At 38.1% G+C, this 20,798-nt stretch overlaps 2 protein-coding genes across 4 annotated transcripts in view; one reads left to right on the plus strand and one right to left on the minus strand.

The window, feature by feature from the left end:
• Positions 1 to 19,344, minus strand: part of LOC107754088 (E3 ubiquitin-protein ligase BRE1B-like) — a 23,276-nt gene extending 3,932 nt beyond the window's left edge. Inside the window, exons 1-16 of one of the 2 annotated variants that reach the window (XM_016570403.1) lie at positions 19,315 to 19,344; positions 17,888 to 18,031; positions 15,854 to 16,021; positions 15,361 to 15,688; positions 6,728 to 6,925; positions 6,476 to 6,597; positions 5,785 to 5,931; positions 5,363 to 5,437; positions 5,081 to 5,200; positions 4,735 to 4,914; positions 4,504 to 4,639; positions 4,080 to 4,201; positions 3,602 to 3,864; positions 1,139 to 1,256; positions 880 to 1,029; positions 561 to 773 (exon numbers count right to left, since the gene is read on the minus strand). In XM_016570403.1, the coding sequence (XP_016425889.1) occupies positions 561 to 773; positions 880 to 1,029; positions 1,139 to 1,256; positions 3,602 to 3,864; positions 4,080 to 4,201; positions 4,504 to 4,639; positions 4,735 to 4,914; positions 5,081 to 5,200; positions 5,363 to 5,437; positions 5,785 to 5,931; positions 6,476 to 6,597; positions 6,728 to 6,925; positions 15,361 to 15,688; positions 15,854 to 16,021; positions 17,888 to 18,025 (2,478 nt within the window). In that variant the 5' untranslated portion in view covers positions 18,026 to 18,031; positions 19,315 to 19,344. Of the gene's footprint in view, positions 1 to 560; positions 774 to 879; positions 1,030 to 1,138; positions 1,257 to 3,601; positions 3,865 to 4,079; positions 4,202 to 4,503; positions 4,640 to 4,734; positions 4,915 to 5,080; positions 5,201 to 5,362; positions 5,438 to 5,784; positions 5,932 to 6,475; positions 6,598 to 6,727; positions 6,926 to 15,360; positions 15,689 to 15,853; positions 16,022 to 17,887; positions 18,032 to 19,025; positions 19,040 to 19,314 lie in introns of those variants that run through there. The other variant, XM_016570404.1, reaches the window with a different exon arrangement.
• Positions 19,345 to 19,610: 266 nt separating this feature from the next.
• Positions 19,611 to 20,798, plus strand: part of LOC107754089 (coiled-coil domain-containing protein 189-like) — a 4,622-nt gene continuing 3,434 nt past the window's right edge. The window contains exons 1-4 of one of the 2 annotated variants that reach the window (XM_016570406.1): positions 19,611 to 19,649; positions 19,775 to 19,885; positions 19,977 to 20,011; positions 20,103 to 20,168. In XM_016570406.1, coding sequence (XP_016425892.1) covers positions 19,862 to 19,885; positions 19,977 to 20,011; positions 20,103 to 20,168 — 125 coding nt within the window. In that variant the 5' untranslated portion in view covers positions 19,611 to 19,649; positions 19,775 to 19,861. Of the gene's footprint in view, positions 19,650 to 19,774; positions 19,886 to 19,976; positions 20,032 to 20,102; positions 20,169 to 20,798 lie in introns of those variants that run through there. The other variant, XM_016570407.1, reaches the window with a different exon arrangement.

Below are 20,798 nucleotides of genomic sequence, written 5' to 3' on the forward strand. Positions count from 1 at the left end.
ATAATTGGTTTATAAACATTATTTTAAACATTAAGCACTTTTTTTCACAGATAGTCATGTTATTTTATTGCTTTGAATAAATGTGCATTAGTAATATTCTGCTCGATGCGCCCTCTTGTGGCCTCAGGAGAGAAGCCAAAAGCTTTTTTTCACCCTAACTGAAATTTTGCATTTTAAATTCGAATATAATTCGAATATTGATAATATTTAAGTACAAAAATCTCATTTAGTTTTTCAGCCTTTTTGACAGCCCTAGCACTCTCTATTTCGTTGCAGATCATTAAAATACCGATCATAAATACCGTAGAAGCCTGTCCAAAATCAGTTTTGTGAGGTACCTTTGTGTGCAAACGCTGCCCGCAAAGTCACTGTCTGATTGGATGGTGAAGCAACAAGTCAGCCTAACCTTTCAGGTGTAGCCATAGTCAACTAAAACCCACTGACTAGTAGATCATAATTAGATCATAAGTAGATCAAAATGTTTGTTTTGCACATTCATTAATTCACGTGTGGGTGCATGGTGACTGTATGAGAAATGTTTTTTTTGTGTGTGTGTGCACCTGGGTTTTGAAAGTAAGCACTTGGTCTGCCAATTCCTCTTTCTCCTCCCGCAGAAGCTTGTAAATCTGGTTGGATTTGATTCTCTCACTCATTAGTTTGAAGTTGGCATCATCTTTCTCTCTGAGCTGCTGCATGAGTCTGCTGTTCTGCTCCTGCATGTCTTCAAAAGCCTGTCCCGTCACATCCATCTCACTCAGCAGAGCCTCTTCCTCCTGAAAGGTCCATCAGTTTATAATTATTAGTTAATCTGCTACAGAGGCTATTGATCTAGACTGGTTCTGACACAAATGTTGACAATAATTCTGTTCAACTAGACACCTGTTTAGTAGCAGCTAGTTTTTTCTGCAAGTGTTCGATGGTCTCCTCAGCCACACGGATCTTGCGGAGAGCATCTTCATCTGCCAGCTTTTTGCTTTCCTTTCTTTCCCTCTCCTCCAGTTCCCGCACTCGCTGCCTCAACTCTTCCACCTGCCAGACAATGTTGACATTAGCATTAAAAGAATGACCACCCCAAGTGAATTGCATGTTAATGGTTTTGCCACACAGAAATACAGCAAATCTTTGTGGGTTCACATACTTCTGCTTTGGACTTCTTTTCTGCGGCCATAAGTTGCACTTTATCTCGCTGCTCCTTTGGGGCTGATTTGTACATGTCTAGCAGTAGTTTCATTTCCTTCTGAGACTCCTGTGCTTTTCTGTTGGCATGACACAAATGATGTGTGGGAGAGGTGACTCAGATGTGAAGTTCATTAAATGCTAAACAATATGGGGTGTTTTATATATATATATATATATATATATATATATAATGTTTTGTGGGGAAAAAATTATATACATATTTATATATATACATACATACACACACATACATATATATATATATATATATATACATACAGGGGGTAAAATAAGTATTGAACACATCACCATTTTTTTTGTAAATATTTCTAAAGGTGCTGTTGACATGAAATTTTCACCAGATGTCGGTAACAATCCAAGTAATCCATACATACAAAGAAAGCAAAACAAAAAAGTTCAGAAATTAAGTTCTGTGTAATAAAGTAGAATGACACAGGGAAAAAGTATTGAACACATGAAGAAAGGGCATGGAAAGCCAAGACACCAGCTGAAATCTATCAGTAATTAGAAAGCAATCCTGCCCCTTGTCAGTGGAAATTAATATTAGTTTGTTCAGTCCCAACTGATGGCCTATCAAAAGGTGTCTCATGACCAACGTGTCACACAAGAAACATTTCATGATGGGTAAAAGCAAAGAGCTTTCTCAAGACCTTCGCAACCTTATTGTTGCAAAACATACTGATGGCATTGGTTACAGAAGGATTTCTATACTTCTGAATGTTCCAGTGAGCACTGTTGGGGCCATAATCCGGAAGTGGAAAGAACATCATTTCACCATAAACTGGCCACGACCAGGTGCTCCTCGCAAGATTTCTGACAGAGGAGTGAAAATAATTATCAGAAGAGTTGTTCAAGAGCCAAGGATCACTTGTGGAGATCTTCAGAAAGACCTGGAATTAGCAGGTACAATTGTTTCAAAGTAAACAATAAGTAATGCACTCAACTGCCGTGGCCTGTATGCACGCTCACCACACAAGGCTCTATTGCTGAAGAAAAAGCATGTTGAAGCTCGTTTAAAGTTTGCTGCACAACATTTAGACAAGCCTGTGAAATACTGGGAGAATATAGTCTGGTCAGATGAGACAAAAATTGTACTCTTTGGATGCCATAATACACACCATGTTTGGAGGTCAAATTGAAGACTGTTTGTGTGGAAGAATGGGCCAAAATCACACCTGAGCAATGCATACGACTAGTTTCTCCATACAGGAGGCGTCTTGAAGCTGTCATTACCAACAAAGGCTTTAAGTATTAAATACATTTCAGTAAGCATGTCCAATACTTTTTCCATGAGTCATTCCATTTTATAACACAGAACTTAATTTCTGAACTTGTATTGTTTTCTTTGCATGTATGGATGACTTGGGTTGTTACCGACATCTAGTGAAAATTTCATGTCAACAGCACCTTTAGAAATATATTTACTGAGAAAAATGGTGATGTGTTCAATACTTATTTTGCCTGCTGTATGTATATATATATATATGAAGAGTTTGGTTCCAAAATGCGATAAACGCCATTTTCTTTTAAAATTTAGTTCCCGCCAAAATCAGTATTGTATCTGGTCGGTATTGAAAAGTCAATTTTTAATTTTACGCAAAATGCGATATCCGCCGTGTTATTCTGTCATGTTTTCCCCCTATCTTTTCCAAACCTCGACAAACGCCAGTCTCCCTTCTCTGCAGAATGCAATACATCCGCTCAACCAATCACAGCGCACCATTCCACGCATTGTAAACAGTAATGGCGGCACTTTGAACACACCCGGCATCCTAGTTTTCCTCATCTACTTTGTAATCAACAAACAAACAAAAAAATGAAGAATTTTGATGGCATTGATGAACCTGTGGTGGTTTCTGCGGTGGGGAAGAAACGTAAGCCATCGAAATCTGTCATGGATTTATTGCATTTTGGGAAAAAAATAACCAGTTTTTATAATAAATCTTTGAAAATCAAAATCTGGATTTGAATTTTTAATGTTATTATAACCTAAAGATGCTATGTTAAAGTTTGAAACAGAAAATAGTGGTTTTCATCTTGCCAATTTCTTGGTAAAGAAAACACATTTTTACTCAAATTAATCAAAATGGATTTATAGTGTTTTGGAACCAAACTCTTCATATATATACACACATACATATATACACACACATATATATATACAGATTTCGATAATATATATAATAACTTGTATATATACTTTAATAAAAATGTCACTTGCTTTGATAGTTTATGTAATGCAGTGAATTATTAAGCAGGACTTCACAGTATCCAAATATTTTTGGGACCAGGGCAGATTAACTATGATCATACATTTAGATTCAGCATGATTGAGAAAAGAGCAGACATTATTTTAGGAAGTCAAGTAGCACTGAGAATCATGTTGTAGGCTGAGACGTACTTAAGCTCTCCTCTAAGCATCTTCAGTGTGTCAGAGTCCTTCCTCTTCAGCTCCTCACTGCGCTGTCTCTCCCGCTCTCTTTCTCGCTCCCTCTCTCTCTCTGCCTCCCTCTCTCTCTCCCGTGCCCGTTGCCTTTCTAGCTCTCTCCTCCTCTCTTCCTCCTCCTCCTGGTCCTCATCTTCCTCTTTCTTAACCTCCAGTCCTCCGTCACCCACGCTTTCTTCCAACATCAGTGCACCTGCCTCTCCACTCTGGCACTTCAACTGAAAAAAACAAAAAGAGTTACATTTCAAAGTGAAAAATATTTAGTTAAAATTCAACAATTTTCAAGAAAGAAACAGCCCACATATGCAATATCAGACATGTTGTTAATGGTAGATTAGCAAGTAAAATGTAAAAAAAAAAGTTCAAATCTGTAAATTCCGTTATCATGGGAAATAAAAAAAAAACTGTCAACGGAGACCAGCATGAGCAATACCTTGTTTATTTCCATCTGTGTCTCACGAAGTTTCCTCTTATATCTCTGCACATCACCTTTCAGCTGATGATTATGGTTTTGAAGACTGCTGATTAAGTGTCTCATTTCTCTGTTTATTGGCCCTGGAATGAATAAGAGAGGTAATACTGAAAGAGAGAGATTGTGATGCTGATAGTCATTCAAATGGCACAATGACAGACATCTCGGTTTATGATGCTTAGTTAAAAGTAAACCCCAGCCAAAACAATGAACAATGAGAGAAGGGATGACAGGATACACCACCCCCGTAGATTTCCTCGCTGTAACCATGGTTACTTTAAAACAAATTGGCTTTGGGAAATTCACCACTAAGGAATCCCACCTAAACCTAAAGTCATGACAACCAAAACGGATCAAATAAAATCTCTTGTATGCGTGACGTTACCTGCTTGCTCATTGGCTGCAAGATTCTGTTCGAACTCGATCCGTAGCATTTCGTACTCCTTGCGCACCTGGGCCAGTGTGTCCTCTAGCTGAATGACCTCGGTGCGTAACTTTTTCTGAAGAGACAACTCATCACTCTACAAACAGAGAGAATGACATTCAAACTATCAGGGAAAAAAACATACTCAGATATAACTACCAGCAATTATTTCTGTCCCATCATCACTCTTACCTCCATGTGCTCTATCTGCCGCAGGTGAGCGTTTTTGGCTGTAAGCAGCAGAGCTCTGGCCTCATCCAGCTGGGTTTTCACACTTAGAGACTCATTGTACAGCAGAGAGAACTGTGATTGGAGGCACTTGTACTCTGGTGTCTCCTTCAACACTTCCTCTGGTATATTCCTCAGATCAATCTACAAAGGGATACAGAGATCAGTAATATGTCATGAAAAATAAAAGCTTCCTGCTTCAACAGGAAAAACATTGAGACATGAAAGAAATCTGTTCTCATCAAATAATGCGTTGGGGTCATTACTGGGAATTTTGAGCTGGTGTTGTATTCTCAGTAAACTCTACTACCTTTAGTTTCTCGCTCTCCCGAACAGCTTCCTGTAGCTCTTGCTGCAGTTTCTCAAGCTCTGCCATGCGGCTGTTGGCAAGTTCCTGGTTCTGCTCCAGTTCAGCATTCAGAGACTCAAACTGAGAGTAGAGAAATACTTATTAGACAAACTGACGTACAATAACAGACTGGAATAAGGTCTACACCATTCCAATAAACAAATATTTTAATTATATTTTTGTTAAACTCTCTATATAGAAATGATTAAAAATGGTTTTAGGTAACAATTTTTGAACTACTACCTTCTGTATACTTAGTGTGATTTGACCACCGGGTAATCCACCTGAACTGCCAGTGGCATGGTAACCGGAATTAAGCTGTTTTGGGAAAACAAATAAATACACATTCAAGAAATCAACACAAAATACATAAAATTGTTAGTAATACCCCCTAATTCAAATCACAAACAGATTAACATCACTGCATCATAATATCGTGTCAAATTACTGTATGTTTTGCCTGTATGTTTCACTGGTACACTGTGTCAACTGTAAATGCCGCAGCAAGATTTGTAGTATAATATCCTGCAGTACAATTTCCTTTCTCAAAGGAAGTACTGATAGATATGCAAATAACACATAACTACTATGATGGTAATGAATTTCAAAAGAAATACATTGCATGTAATTCATTGTATTATTTCTGAGATGAAGGAAAAGCTGACCTGCTCCAGAGCTTCTGCTAGGTGTTTATTCAGCTTCTGCTCTCTCTTTCGAAGTTTTTCAATGTCCCACTGCAGATCCTCCACAGCTGTTTCCATCTCAGACACTTTAGTCTCAGAACTTGTAACTTTGTCAATCAGTTCATTATACTGTAGAAGCAAAGACTGGTCTTAAGGACAGCTCAGGGTACAAGATATACATCTTTAAAAATGTGATAGGCAGTTTTATACTGATGCTTAGAAAAAAAGCTTTTATATACTGTACACTCCCGTTCAAAAGTTTGTGGTTGGTAAGATTTTTTTTATTAATGATTTTATAAGTCCCTTATGCTCACAAAGCCATTACTCCGATCTTTAGTGTCACATTCAGAAATCATTCAAATATGCTGACATTGAGCTTAACAAACATTTCTTACTATGATTCTATGTTGAAAACAGTGCAGTGTAATATTTTTATGGAAACCTAGATACATTTTTAGGAGTTTTTGATGAATAAAAAATAAAAAACAGCATTTATTTGAAGAAAAAAAACCTGCTGTAACGAAGTCTTTACTTTTATTTACGTTAATGCATCCTTGCAGAATAAACATTTCAATTTCTTTTCAACACATACTGACACCAAACTTCTGAAAGGTAGTGCAACATTAATAAATATGAATAGAATAAAGTCAAACAAAACTAGGTAAAGAGATACCTCCAATGACATTTTGTGGTGTTTCCCTTGAAGGGAGTAAGCAAGATCTTGCAGTCGATTATGTTCCTCTAGAAGTGTGTGGTTTGTAGCAATTATCTCTCGCTGACTGTCATCCTCACAAACTGGTAAGAACGAAGTGCACAAGTTTAGCATTTGTTCACAAAGTGATTAAACTAAAACTTCTAGGGATGCATTTTTCTGGAACAAACAGTTTGTACTTTGAGAATCACACCAAATGAAATGATATTTTACCAGCTGTCTGCACTCGGGTACACAGCTCATCAATGGTGGTATGCAGACGGTCAAATATGCAGACCATACAGGCCACGGCGCCCTTGCTGAACTGCATCCTGTCCTGTAGCTGCAGTGTGAGCTCCTCCTCACTGCTGTTATCCAGAGTAGCCAGGAAAGACTTTGCGCTCTCGCTGAGAGTTGGTGGAGGTGGAGGGGCTTAAAATAAGACAATAAACAATATGAATGTGCATGATAAAAGCTGCTATGGACAGAAAAATCTAATCTTTTCTTCAAATCTAAAATAATTTGCATATGCTTTGTTTCCTGAGTATCAGTTTTGATACGTTAGGCTTTTAAAATATGATAATATGAGGATAAAGAATTCATACTCAAGGAGGAAAAAAAAGATGCCACAATTTTATTTAGAGGCCCAAACTGAGCAAAGATGAAATTCTGATAGATTATTAAAAAAAAGTTGCTTCAGTCCAACAAGTGTTCATCCTGAAATATTACTAACAATATAAAAGTTATTCTAACATTTAGTTGATAAAAATGAGTACAAATTTCACAGCAAAAAGACATGACCTGAAAGAGGACATTGTTAGAATTGTACAAAAGGCCTTTTTTTTGCTAATAAATAAATAAACTAGGCAGAGTGAGTGTGTTCTGTTTGACATTTCATGGAAATTCGGTACATACCGTGGGGGTAGCTAAGCTACTGGGTCAGATGATATCATTTCTACAGTTATGGAGTGGTCAGAAGTTAAACTAGATGAAATAATTAACTTTGACATAACATCAGTAAGAGCATTTTTAAGATCAATAAGCACCAACAGTAAAACTTGGTTAATAGTTGCTAAATATACGGAGTGCAGAAAGGTGTTCTCATTTTAACCTAATGACAATAGAAAATCTGAAGGGGGTTAAAAATATTTTTAAAAGTTTTGAAATATATTTGTCAGAAGGCTAAAGTAAGTGCTGTGAAGGTAAAGAGAATGTGTGCAAAGACAAAGTTTGTTGGTTAATCAATTGAAAGTAGGACCTCTGAGTTCTAATTGTTTGGTTTATGATGGTCGAAGTAAGTAGGAGATGAAGTAGTAGAATAGTTGGGTATTTTGGAAGGATTTTTCACTTTGGGGAAGAGTTTGAACAAAGCTTAAGGATGTTTGTTTTTGTGATAAGAGCACATCACTAACAGTAGGGGAAATAACTCTGAAAGTTTAAGGGTTTAGACGCAATGCCGACACTAATCTCACTGTTAAATTATGATAACTGCTAAAGATGTAGCATGAGCAGAGAGAGCTAGCCTCAAAGCCAGTGTGAATCTTGATTTACAGTCTAAAACCTCCAAGAAAACCTGGAATAGCTATATTTATATATTATATAAATATTTATACCATATATTTATAATAATACCTGTAAATTATATTTTGAGGAGTTGAAATCTTGCACCCTTTTTTATCAGCTTGAAAAACAACAGCTGAGTGGGAAATTATCATCTTGTCTCAGACTCTGAGAAAGAACTTTTACAAAGTTCAATGACATGTGAAATTAGTTATTTTTGAGAGATTTTTATGACACCTATGGTTTTTAGTAATTAACGTTGCTAATGGGCTTTGGTCAATGCTACTAGCTATTTTTGGGTTTAAAGAGGTCATATGATGCGATTTCAAGTTTTCCTTTGTCTTTGGAGTGTTACAAGCTGTTTGTGCATATATAAGATCTGTAAAGACGCAAAGATTAAAATCTCAAACCCAAAGAAATATTCTTACTAAAAGTTAAGACTCATCCACGCCTTCCTAAAATGCCTCATTCAAACACGCCCCCACAAATCTACGTCACTGTGTGGGAAGAGTTACATAACACCGCCCAAATGTTTACGCAAAGAAAGAAGGGGAGATTTTATTCTCGCTGTAGTATTGTTGCTGCCGCCGCCATGGAAGCTGATATTCTAAATATGGTAGAGGGTGTAATATTTCCACCACACGCTTGAGGTATTCGGCCAATCACAACACACTGGATAGCTGGCCAATCAGAGCACACCACGCTTTTCAGAACGATGAGCTTTGTAAAAGTCGATGTGTTTCAGAAAGGTGGGGCAGAGAGGACAACAGACTGAAAGTCTTGCTCTCAGTTAATTTGGTTGATCTAAAATGTGAGTTGGCAAATGGCAAAGAGCTAACGTCTACACGGACTTCAGTTATGCCTATGGTGTTGTGCAGGACTTTGGAGCAGGTTGGCAGCAGAGTGGTTTCCTCACTAGGAGGTGAGACAGATGAACGCATGCTGACCAGGCAGCAGTGGTTGCCACCGCATAAACGGCAGAAATCTTCACTGCTCAGGGATGTCATTTGCGCACTGAAAGACCTCACTCACAGCTCAAAGATAGAGCCAAGATGCAAATCTGTGGATTTGATTGATTCTAAATTATCAGATGGATAATAGACTTGCTTTCTTTTCTGGTCACACAGATACACAGTGTGTGTCTGTCACTAAGGCGTTTTAAAAGTGTTCATTTTTAAACAATATGGGGCAAGGGATTTTAGGAAATGCGGAAGAAGTTTACGGATGTGTGGTGTCAAAACACAATTTGGCAACCCTATTCTATTTAGTTGGGAAAACCTGCACCCTCAGAGCTGTTTTGTGAATTTGTGATTTTAACTCTTTATGAAATGCCAGGGTTATTGGGATGTTTTTGGTTATAGTTGGCAAAATTTTTACTATCAATAGGCACTGCTGTCTTAAAGGCTAAATATTGGTTTGAGACATCATTGCCAGATGGGAATGTCAGACACTACTGATTCTGATTGGAGAACACACTTTAATGGTAAGGTATGTCAGGAAGTCTGTGGACTTCATTGGACTTTCATAGTACCAACAATGACAATCGTCATTTGAAAGAGTTAATCACACTGAAATCATATTGGCAAAACATGGAACGACAGGGCTAACATGGTAGATGTGTTTTTATTATTTCTGTGCATAATATCAGTTCTTATTAGAGATCTTGCTGAGGCAGGTGTGGACTTACTATCAGATTTTCTTCTGATATAGGGCTGCACGATAAATCGCATGCGATATTTAATGCGCATCTTGTCAGTAAAGCCGCTTCTGTAATCAGCGTTAAATCTCCATTACGTGCGGGCTTTCACATTGAGCAGCATTTACTACACAGAGCCGTTGTTCACTGGCAAGCTGCGCAAAACCACGTTCATAATATTTGCAAAGAAGAATGGCAGAAAATCCCCCAATCCAGGCTTGCAAAGCTTGTTGTGTCATACCCAAAGACTTGAGGCTGTAATTGCTGCCAAAATTGCATCAACTAAGTACTGAGTAATGTGATATTTCAGTTTTGTCTTTTGAATAAATTTACAGACATTTCTAAAATTCTGTTTTCACTTTGTTATTATGAGGTACAGAGTGTAGATTAATGAGAAAAAAATTTATTTAAACAACTGTAGTATCAGGCTGCAACATAGCAAAATTGAAAAAAGTGAAGGAGGTCTGAATACTTTCTGAATGCACTGTATGATATAATATAACAATGTAATATGTAAGGGATAATCAACGGCTAGCCGTGCATTAAAGGATTTTAAATGCATGACGTGTTTGGTCTTATTAGTTACCCCTTCAGCAGTAAAGTTGCTAGGTAAACCTAGATGGACACATATTAGTCACTGTAAATTAGCTTATACTCCCAAATCTTAAACAAAACTGGCGAAATGCTGTAGGATGGATGGAGTCATAAGAACCTTGTCTTTTAGTGACTTGGGGGCCAACCTCATGATGAAGATATGGCGGGTGGGGGCTACAATGATAAGCTTTCAACGGACTACAGTTCACTTGCCAGCCAAATGGTCTCTATGGGCTTTGTTTATCTATCAAAGTTATAATGGAGTCAAAATAATTCCAACAAAGTGTAAACAATCTTGTTTTTCAAAAAGAGTAGTCTCTCTTCTCTTGTTTTTGGGTTTTCGCAGATCAATGTCTGTCTGCAACCTTCGAGAAACTCAAGGAGAGGTTCAAGCCTTATCATAGAGGGGACAGTGTGTGTCGACAACACGACTAACAGAATAATGGGAACTTCAGACAGAGAGATGTAACTTCGCAATCTTCAAACTCAAGTTAGTCAGACACTAACTGTTTTAAATTTTGTTCTTTAGTTTTTAACATATAGGGGTATTTTAAGTCATATATTTGTCATACACAGTTAATCAGACTGTGGCGAGGGGGGCGGGGGAAGGCGAAAGGCTGCAGCAGGAGAGCGAGTTTGGAGACGAGCGGTGATAAGGAGGTCAAGTGAATAATGATTAACACCTGTTTGCAATTCCAGTGATTGGCGGAGAGACAGCAGAGTGTGCGACACCTGACTGCGAAACCCAAGAAGCGCTCACGTTGTTATATGTTGTTTGTGACGACCAATAAAAGGTCTACTCGCCACCTCCAACATGACAATGACCCTAAACACACAGCCAAGGCAACACAGGATTGGCTTAGGGACAACTCTGTGAATTAGAGGTCGCCCGATATGAGTTTTTCTCTGGCCGATGCCGATATTCAGAAATCAGGGCAGCTGATGGCCGATACATGATGCCGATTTTTTCGTCCGATATGTTTGGCCAATTTTCTTTTTTTCCCCCCTTCATCTCATAAAAGAGAGTTTGAGTAAATGATTGTTGCAGGGTACAAGATAGTAATAGTAGTAGTAATAGTCTAATTCATGGTAATAATACATGGCTCAAAATTTAAGCACCTTCTCAAAAACAGTTTTGAAGCATGCTTTTTGTTCATGTTTTTTGACAGACACCAGTACTGTTACCAGTACACAGACTTGCAAATGCAAATTCATGCTCTGCCAGCAGGAGGTGCTTTGGGAGCTGGATGTAGCGGTTTCCCTGGTAACGGCTGTAATCAAGCGCTGCGCTCACAAACGCTACTTTATCAGGCATTACAGGAAAGAAGAAATGAAAATGACATCGAAGCTTTTCTGAAGACTGTTGGTTCTGTTCAAAGACACATTCATATAAAAACACCCGTGCTGCATTTTAATTTTCAAAACGTGCAGTGCTCAGTTTATTCAACGAAGTATAATCCTTTTGGAAAATGTATTTGTGGCGGTCAGTTGTGATATTGTGACGAGCCGCCGCAAATAACTCAATGTATGGGAAACACTGGACACTGCTTTAAGTCAAAAGGCCATAGTGATAACAAAAATAAGAGTTCACACATATTACACAGCCTGCTGCTCATAACTGCTTAAGAGTGCACTTGCCACGAGTGATGACATCGTGGAGGCTATTGTCGGACCAACACACATTTCATGAGAAAAGTTAACGTGCATGTTATAATCAGCCCAGAAGTTTTGTCTGAATTGCATGTGTTTCTACTTTCACATGCAAATGACTTGTTGCACTTATGAATATGATAACTTTCCGGCATCAATTCTAGTAGGGTAAAACGTAATTACGCTTTCGAAACGGTCTGTTTTCCCCTGCCATCATTAGCTGAAGCTGTGAGTGAACAAGGCGCTCCTGCAGAGTGCTGCTCCGTCTCACGCAGCCACAGAGGGTAAGGCGTTCCACAACAACGTTAATTGGGATAATCAACGGCTAGCCGTGCATTAAAGGATTTTAAATGCAAGACGTGGAGGCAAAGAACCGCCCGACGCAAAGCGCATTTAAAATCCTTTAATGCACGGCTAGCTGTTGATTATCTCGCTTATTCCATGGTCATTTGCCAAGTTATAGACAAGTTAAAACTAGTATTGCTCTTTGCAGCACAATATCTGACTGAATGGGTAAAAATGACAGTTACGACACGTTAACGCTAGCATTCTGCCCGCTTCAAATCATACACAGAGTTGAAATGGTGTGGTAAGACCACATTTATTTGAATGAATTATAGCATGTATTTCAATGAATTATCGATCGATCGTTTGAGAGAGAGACAGAGAGAGATGACAGTAGTGTGTACCTGCGTGCTGCGTCTGCGCATGGTTGCTGGGGAAAAACGTGCAGTGCTCAGTTTATTCAACGAAGTATAATCCTTTTGGAAAATGTATTTGTGGCGGTCAGTTGTGATATTGTGACGAGCCGCCGCAAATAACTCAATGTATGGGAAACACTGGACACTGCTTTAAGTCAAAAGGCCATAGTGATAACAAAAATAAGAGTTCACACATATTACACAGCCTGCTGCTCATAACTGCTTAAGAGTGCACTTGCCACGAGTGATGACATCGTGGAGGCTATTGTCGGACCAACACACATTTCATGAGAAAAGTTAACGTGCATGTTATAATCAGCCCAGAAGTTTTGTCTGAATTGCACGTGTTTCTACGTTTACATGCAAATGACTTGTTGCACTTATGAATACGATAAATTTCCGGCATCAATTCTAGTAGGGTAAAACGTAATTACGCTTTCGAAACGGTCTGTTTTCCCCTGCCATCATTAGCTGAAGCTGTGAGTGAACAAGGCGCTCCTGCAGAGTGCTGCTCCGTCTCACGCAGCCACAGAGGGTAAGGCGTTCCACAACAACGTTTAGCTGCCCGCAGATGCTCCTGCCTATAAATCGGCCTATTTTGCAGCACAATCGGCCAATGCCGCTTAATTAAAAATGCCAAAAATCGGCCCGATTAATCGGACGACCTCTACTGTGAGTTTGAACCAAAAATGGCTACAGCAGCACCAAGAACTCCAACGCCAACCGCTATATGATCGATCGTTTGAGAGAGAGAGAGAGAGAGAGAGAGAGAGAGAGAGAGAGATGACAGTTGTGTGTACCTGTGTGCTGCGTCTGCGCGTCACTCAAACAATTACTTCAAAAACAGCAATTTTACCACCTTGTTGCTGGGGAATATAATGTAGCGATCTACTATCAAGGCTATTTTATTAATGAGAATCACGGGGAAGCGTTGACAGCAAGTTTGTGTGTGTGTGTGTGTGCGAGTGATGCGTGTTTGTTAGTGTACATCAATTAAAGCAGCACATTAATATAGAACGGTGATTAAACTGACTTGGAACTACCTGTGCATTAAACGGTTTTACGGCATACCTGCCAGCCAATCAGAATCCAGTATTCAGACAGACCATGGAATAAATAAATAAAAGATACACTCACTCTCTGTGCACTATATAACACTATATAAACTTATAGACTTTGGTAGATGTAAACATGTTACAATGTTAACCATTGTTAACAGACTGTGTCGTCACAATAATGAATATGAGCTTGTCAGTGAACAACGGCTCTGTGTAGTAAATGCTGCTCAATGTCAAAATTCAGGCTTTAGGATTCATGAAAACAGCCTCCAGAGGGAGGATGGAGTGCCAAAATAAACAGTTTTATAATTAGCTACCCCTTCAGATATAGGATATGTAGAGGTTTTAGGCACATTTAAGATGGATACAGCACATTAGACATTGTGAATTAGCTCATACTTAATATTGAATGAGATCTGGCGAAATGCTGTAGGATGGAGTCATGAGGAAGAACCTTGTCTTTTAGTGACTTGGGGGCCAACCTCATGATGAAGATATGGCGGGTGGGGGCTACAATGATAAGCTTTCAACGGACTACAGTTCACTTGCCAGCCAAATGGTCTCTATGGGCTTTGTTTATCTATCAACCTGTGCATTAAACGGTTTTACGGCATACCTGCCAGCCAATCAGAATCCAGTATTCAGACAGACCATGGAATAAATAAATAAAAGATACACTCACTCTCTGTGCACTATATAACACTATATAAACTTATAGACTTTGGTAGATGTAAACATGTTACAATGTTAACCATTGTTAACAGACTGTGTCGTCACAATAATGAATATGGGACTGCTGATATAAACTTCCTGTATTTTATGTACAATAAGTAGAATAATTACAACATATGGTTAGAAAGCATGAAGCTTGCGGTGTCAGAACGCCAGTCTATCAGTCAAATCCGCGTTATGACAACGACGTCTCAGATAATCTGACGGCAGATAAAACTAAACGACAAATGAATGAGAGATTGTTACAAAAGTGTGCATCAAATACACTAAACACAGAATCTCTAACGCCAGAACAGACCTCACTGATTCACCCACGTGACGTCACATACACACATTTTCTTCTTTTCCTTTTAATGGCGGCTGGCAAACCCAAGGTGCAAACTGCCACCTACTGCACATCACCTGCATGACAGCTGACGTAAAATAAGGATTGGGCTAAGGAGAGCTGATGTGATCACTTAAAAAAAAACAAAAAAAAAACGCTTGATCGGCCCTGATCCCGATCACTGAGATTGGCTTGAGACATCCCTCGAATAAATCAATCAGACAACAGAAGCATGTAGTAGATTGAGTACAACAGGTTTTTCAGCAAGTTTTGATCGTGTTGATAATTTAGAGGATTTCAAAATGTGCATGTCAAATATGAAACAGTAGGCTTTACAGGATTAATAGCATAACTACATAAACTTTGATTATCAACATGACCAAAACTTGCTGATAAACCTGTTGCACTTGATCTACAACATGCTTCTGTTGTCTAATTGATGGTTTATTTTTTTTAGCATGTAAAAGGCCTTTGGCACAATTCTAAAAATGCATTAGTTTACATATTTGTAGATATACAGTGTATTGGAGTCTAACTCCTTGCATGTTTACCGGGAATTCCATCCTGCACTGGTCCATCAGCTGACTTCTCCACAGAGTCAGGAAGCTGCTGTTGCTGCTTTTGCTCCTGCATCTGTTCCCTTTCTTGCACTGGTTGTTGCTGTTCTTCATCCACCGCCTCAGCTGAAGGTGGAGGCTGGGGGAGGCCATCCTCACCTTCAATTGGAGCTGGCAAAGGAGCAGAAGGTTCAAGACCAGATGATGGGGCTGCAGCAGGAACTGGAATGTCTGGAACAGGAGGGGTGGCAGGGGTCTGGACAGGTGCCGCGGTGTCCTTAGGCTCCACACGTTGTAGCAGTTCATGGATATTTTCCTCAAGCTGTGAGAACAGAGTTCAAATGAGCCCGTTTTTCTACTCATTTTTGTATGCTAAAGCAATACTATTAAAAACAATAAATGATCAATTTTACTGGAAAAGCTTAATATTGAGGTCTGTGATAGAGGAGAATGAGTACAGCATTGGAAGAAAAGAAGAGTGCTGAACCTGAGTCCAGCAGCGGTTGACGATAAGCAGGGTGGTGTCATCAGTTGCCTGCCTCTTCTCCAACTTCTCAATCTTCTCCCTCAACTCATCCTCCAAAGCCTGCCTCTGTTCAAGCCGTTCGCAGAGCTTCTTGTTCTTGAATTGAATGACCTTCATGTCCATCTCCTCCTGCAAAGGACAATTTGGGGCAAAATTACAGAAGCTTCAACACGTCTATATTGTCTACAAAGGTTTTCAAGGTTATGACTGAAACATACACTACTATTCCAAAGTTTTGGGACTGTAAGTTTTGTTTTAAAATAAATTAATGATTTTATTCAGCAAGGATGCAATACATTGACCAAAACTGTGACAGTAAAGACATTTAGAATGTTACAAAAATGTTCTATTTCAAATAAATGTCTCTTTGATTCATCAAGGAATCCTGAAAAAAATTTATCACAGTTTCCATAAAAATATTACACAGCTCAATGGTTTTCAACATTGATAATAATAAGAAATGTTTCTTCAGCACCAAATCAGCATATTAGAATGATCTCTGAAGAATCATGTGACAGTGAAGACTGGAGTAATGGCTGCTGAAATTTCAGCTTTGCCATCAAAGGAATAAATTACATTTTAAAATATATTTAAATGGAGTTCTTTTAAATAATAATAATAATAATCATGTTTCACAATTTACTGTATTTTTGATCAAATAAATGCAGACTTGGTGAGCATAAGAGAGTAAACAACACTGAGAACATAACATGTGATGTGGATTCAATGACTTATAAATGTCTAGAATGCCATAGTGATGTAATTTGGGTCAAACCTTAAGGGAATTTTTCCTCATTACATGGAATTCATAATGGAATTTGTATGCACATTTATTACAACTGTTACAATCCGATTTGATTTGAACTGGTGCACTCCAACTGGCAATTCTAGTTACAAATTGATAAACCTGCCAGACAACATGAGTAAATACTAGGGCACAGAAATCCTAATGCTGAGATGCTAAAGATGACAAATGGCCAAAGGTAAAAGCACATGCAATATGAAATGTTTTTACAATGAGTTTTTGGAAAATACAATTGTACCAAATCACAGGTTTAAACATGAAACGTGTAAAGTGATTGCAACTGAATGTTGTTCATACCTTTTAGATAATACTGGAAATGCAGTCTACAATTTAGCTAAAGTTCTGCATGAACAAGTATCTAAACTTGATTAAGGATTATGTTTGGATCAATATTGGATAAATATTAGGGCCACTTTGGAATCATTTAAGTGCTTTAGTTAAGGTTTCAGGAGTATTTATCATCTTACTCTTGTACACTGACATAAGAGTGTTGATTTGCTTTGTCAGATTACTGTTAACTACGACAACAGTCAGAGACACACATTTCCCCTAACTGATGCTGGTACACGGTATGACAGAAGTGACCTGTTTTTCTGGACATGCAGAAGGGAGGAGTACGGCCTGATCACCCGAACTTTACAAAGTATGTTTTTGATAATGATTATGGAAGTTTGCTTGCATTTAAACAGTCTATGTAATCAAATGGTTTCATACGATTAACACAGTTTCCATAAAAATATTACACAGCTCAATGGTTTTCAACATTGATAATAATAAGAAATGTTTCTTCAGCACCAAATCAGCATATTAGAATGATCTCTGAAGAATCATGTGACAGTGAAGACTGGAGTAATGGCTGCTGAAATTTCAGCTTTGCCATCAAAGGAATAAATTACATTTTAAAATATATTTAAATGGAGTTCTTTTAAATAATAATAATAATAATCATGTTTCACAATTTACTGTATTTTTGATCAAATAAATGCAGACTTGGTGAGCATAAGAGAGTAAACAACACTGAGAAATCTATATGACCTATATGACATTTTTAAAGGTAGTGTATGAGGTTTAACTTGAGTGATTTTTTATGTTCATGTTAAAAATCTACATTCCAAACACACAAAATATTCCATATCATCTGCACCTGACAGCTACAATGCATTTTGTTTTGATAGCAGCATGAAACGAACCGTAGAAGAAACTCCTCCAATGCGGATGGGCTCGATGAGAGTGGTGGTCGTCTTCTCCTCTTTCTTCAGCTTTTTTTCAGGAGGGCCAGGGGGACTATCCCCTCCTGTGGGGCGCTTCCCACCCCCTGTGCCAGACATGCTTCCCTACAAAAGTCACGCAGTGTTACACATAATTTTGAAAAGATTATTATTATAATATAATTTAGCACTACAACACGGGCAAATTAAAGGGTGCTCATCAATTTCAGAGGTAGTCTTGTCTAGTATAACCTGCCATCATTTAATCACCCTCATGTTGTTCTAAACCTTAATGCTTGACTTTTGTGGAACACGAACGGAGGTGTTAGGCAGAATAACAGCCGCGGTCATCATTCAACTTAATCATGCGGAAAAAAGATGCAACTGAAAGTGAATGATGGCTGATGCTGTCACTTTTATTATTTCGCACAACACCTCCTTTTGTGCAAGTCATATGGATTTGGAATAACATGAGGGTGAGTCAACGATTGACAAATTTTTCTTTTAGGGGTGAACTATCATTTAAAAATAATAATATTACACTGAAGAACTAAATTGCAAAGACAGCTATCAGTACTGATAATTTCAAACAAAGACACTCGTACAGAGATTTTGCATAGATAATATTTACCTAACTGGCATAAAATAGGCGTTACATAGTCAAGATATTAATATGTTCCCCCTTAACAAAACTAAATGTTGAACGTTATCAAAAGCAACTGTCGCTTAAATCACGAATATGAGATTTTCTGTTATATTAATGCTGGCTAACGACGGCGATCTAATTTTTATTTATTTGAATTCCTTTTTATAATGAAACAAACAATAAATAAGCTATAACAATCATTTTAATCACATTACATAATTCTTAGAGTAAAATATTATTGTCTACATTAATTTTAGGCAACCATGGCGCTTTGAGTGAGGTTAGCTTCGATGCTAGCTAAAGCCTAGCAAGCGAGCTACAACCGTCACAACATGGGCCTTTTTACATTATAAATTACACTGTGGTATAACTATACGACGTTTGTCATACGACAACGTTTTAGCTACCTCGCCGTAACAAATGTGTATTAAAATATATTTATGTTAGTGATTTTCTTTGCACCCAGAAACAAACCTCCGCTCCGGTCAGAAAACAAGAAGAAGAGTAGGATATGTGAACACTGACACTACAGGAAAAAGTATTGTCTATCAAAATAAAAGTGAGCGGGCATAGACAGGCCCTCACGTATGTTGAAACGTTTTTGTTTGTAACCGTCACAACATGGGCCTTTTTACATTATAAATTACACTGTGGTATAACTATACGACGTTTGTCATACGACAACGTTTTAGCTACCTCGCCGTAACAAATGTGTATTAAAATATATTTATGTTAGTGATTTTCTTTGCACCCAGAAACAAACCTCCGCTCCGGTCGGAAAACAGGAAGAAGAGTAGGATATGTGAACAGTGACACTACAGGAAAAAGTATTGTCTATCAAAATAAAAGTGAGCGGGCATAGACAGGCCCTCACGTATGTTGAAACGTTTTTGTTTGTAGCACTCGTACGTTTTTGGAGATTTGTTGTAATCACTCATGTGTTTGCTCGAAGTGAGCGATTTGAATAACGTATGGTTGGGGACTCTTTCGTGCTGGTCTGATGCATTACGTCACTTCCCCTAAATCGCAGGGTGAACATAAAAGTTCGTAAATGTTGGCTTTAAAATTAATTTATTCCTTGATTCGCAGAAAACACATGTAATTAAGGCAATGATTATTCCCCCCCTGTTTTTATTCTTAAATTTAATATCAAGAAAATAATTAATAGCTTGCACCTTCGTGTGAAGTTTTCGTTCGTGGGTTTTAAGTTTTTTTTTTTACAGAATCAGTTGCTAGGATACGATGCAACATATACAGGCGGTTTAGATCAATATTTTATAGAGCAGCTTTTCAGACTGCCAGGGGGAGAAATGAGGCATTTAGAGAACATCAGGGTAAACGCTTTACTTTTTCAGTAGTAAATGGTAATTTCATCAATATTTTATCCGTTTTTGTACATTATTCGTAATCTTTTTTTTTTTTTAGGTTTCTCAGCCTCCAAGATCACGGGTGCTGTTATGGTAGGTCCCACAATATGAAGGTAAATCCAGTTCAGTTTGCGCATATTCAGACACACAAACATCCTAAAACTGTTGTTGATTGCATTTCTAGGGCTGATCTGAAACACAGTGACATGGAAGAGATTGAGAAGAGCAATTCCATACCAGAGATCGAAAGGTTTACCTTTATATTATAGACTTTATGTTGCCTAACAAAGATATATTCAATTGTTTATTTAAACATTCCATCATAATTTGTTAGTTTTAAACAGTCCATCATGTATAAATTAGTGTGAAAGTCACATTATAAAAAATAACAGTTAAAAACCGACACCCTCTTTAAATCTTTCAAAATTTCTATCCCTTACTAAGCAGTGGCTTAATAAAACTTTAACTCTTTATTGATATATTATTAGGCAACCTGCTATTTTCCCTGCAACTGAATAAATAAAAATTTATAATGAATTAGTTTAAATCAGGGTTCCTCGATAGGCGTCCTACATCCGGCCCGTCACGCCCGTGAGAGAAAAAAAGTTTGGCCCGCGCTAATTTCAAATAATGTGGCATGAAAATTCAAACGCAGCATCAGAAAGCTACATTAACTTACATCATGTCTACACCGGACGCGAGCTGTGCGGCGCGACGCAATAAAATACAAGAACTCGTTATAATCAGTGATGCTGTCTTGGATGCGGCGTGACAAGACAAATCCCCATGTCGCTTATTGCCACGTGTCGCAGTCGCGGGTGGTTAGGACAAAAACTACAAGGAAAAGATACTTTTTATCGCGTCGTGTCTGGTTGGACAC

The sequence above is a fragment of the Sinocyclocheilus rhinocerous genome, unplaced genomic scaffold (genome assembly GCF_001515625.1).
Source record: "Sinocyclocheilus rhinocerous isolate Xijiao unplaced genomic scaffold, SAMN03320098_v1.1 scaffold502, whole genome shotgun sequence".
Lineage (NCBI taxonomy): Eukaryota > Metazoa > Chordata > Actinopteri > Cypriniformes > Cyprinidae > Sinocyclocheilus > Sinocyclocheilus rhinocerous.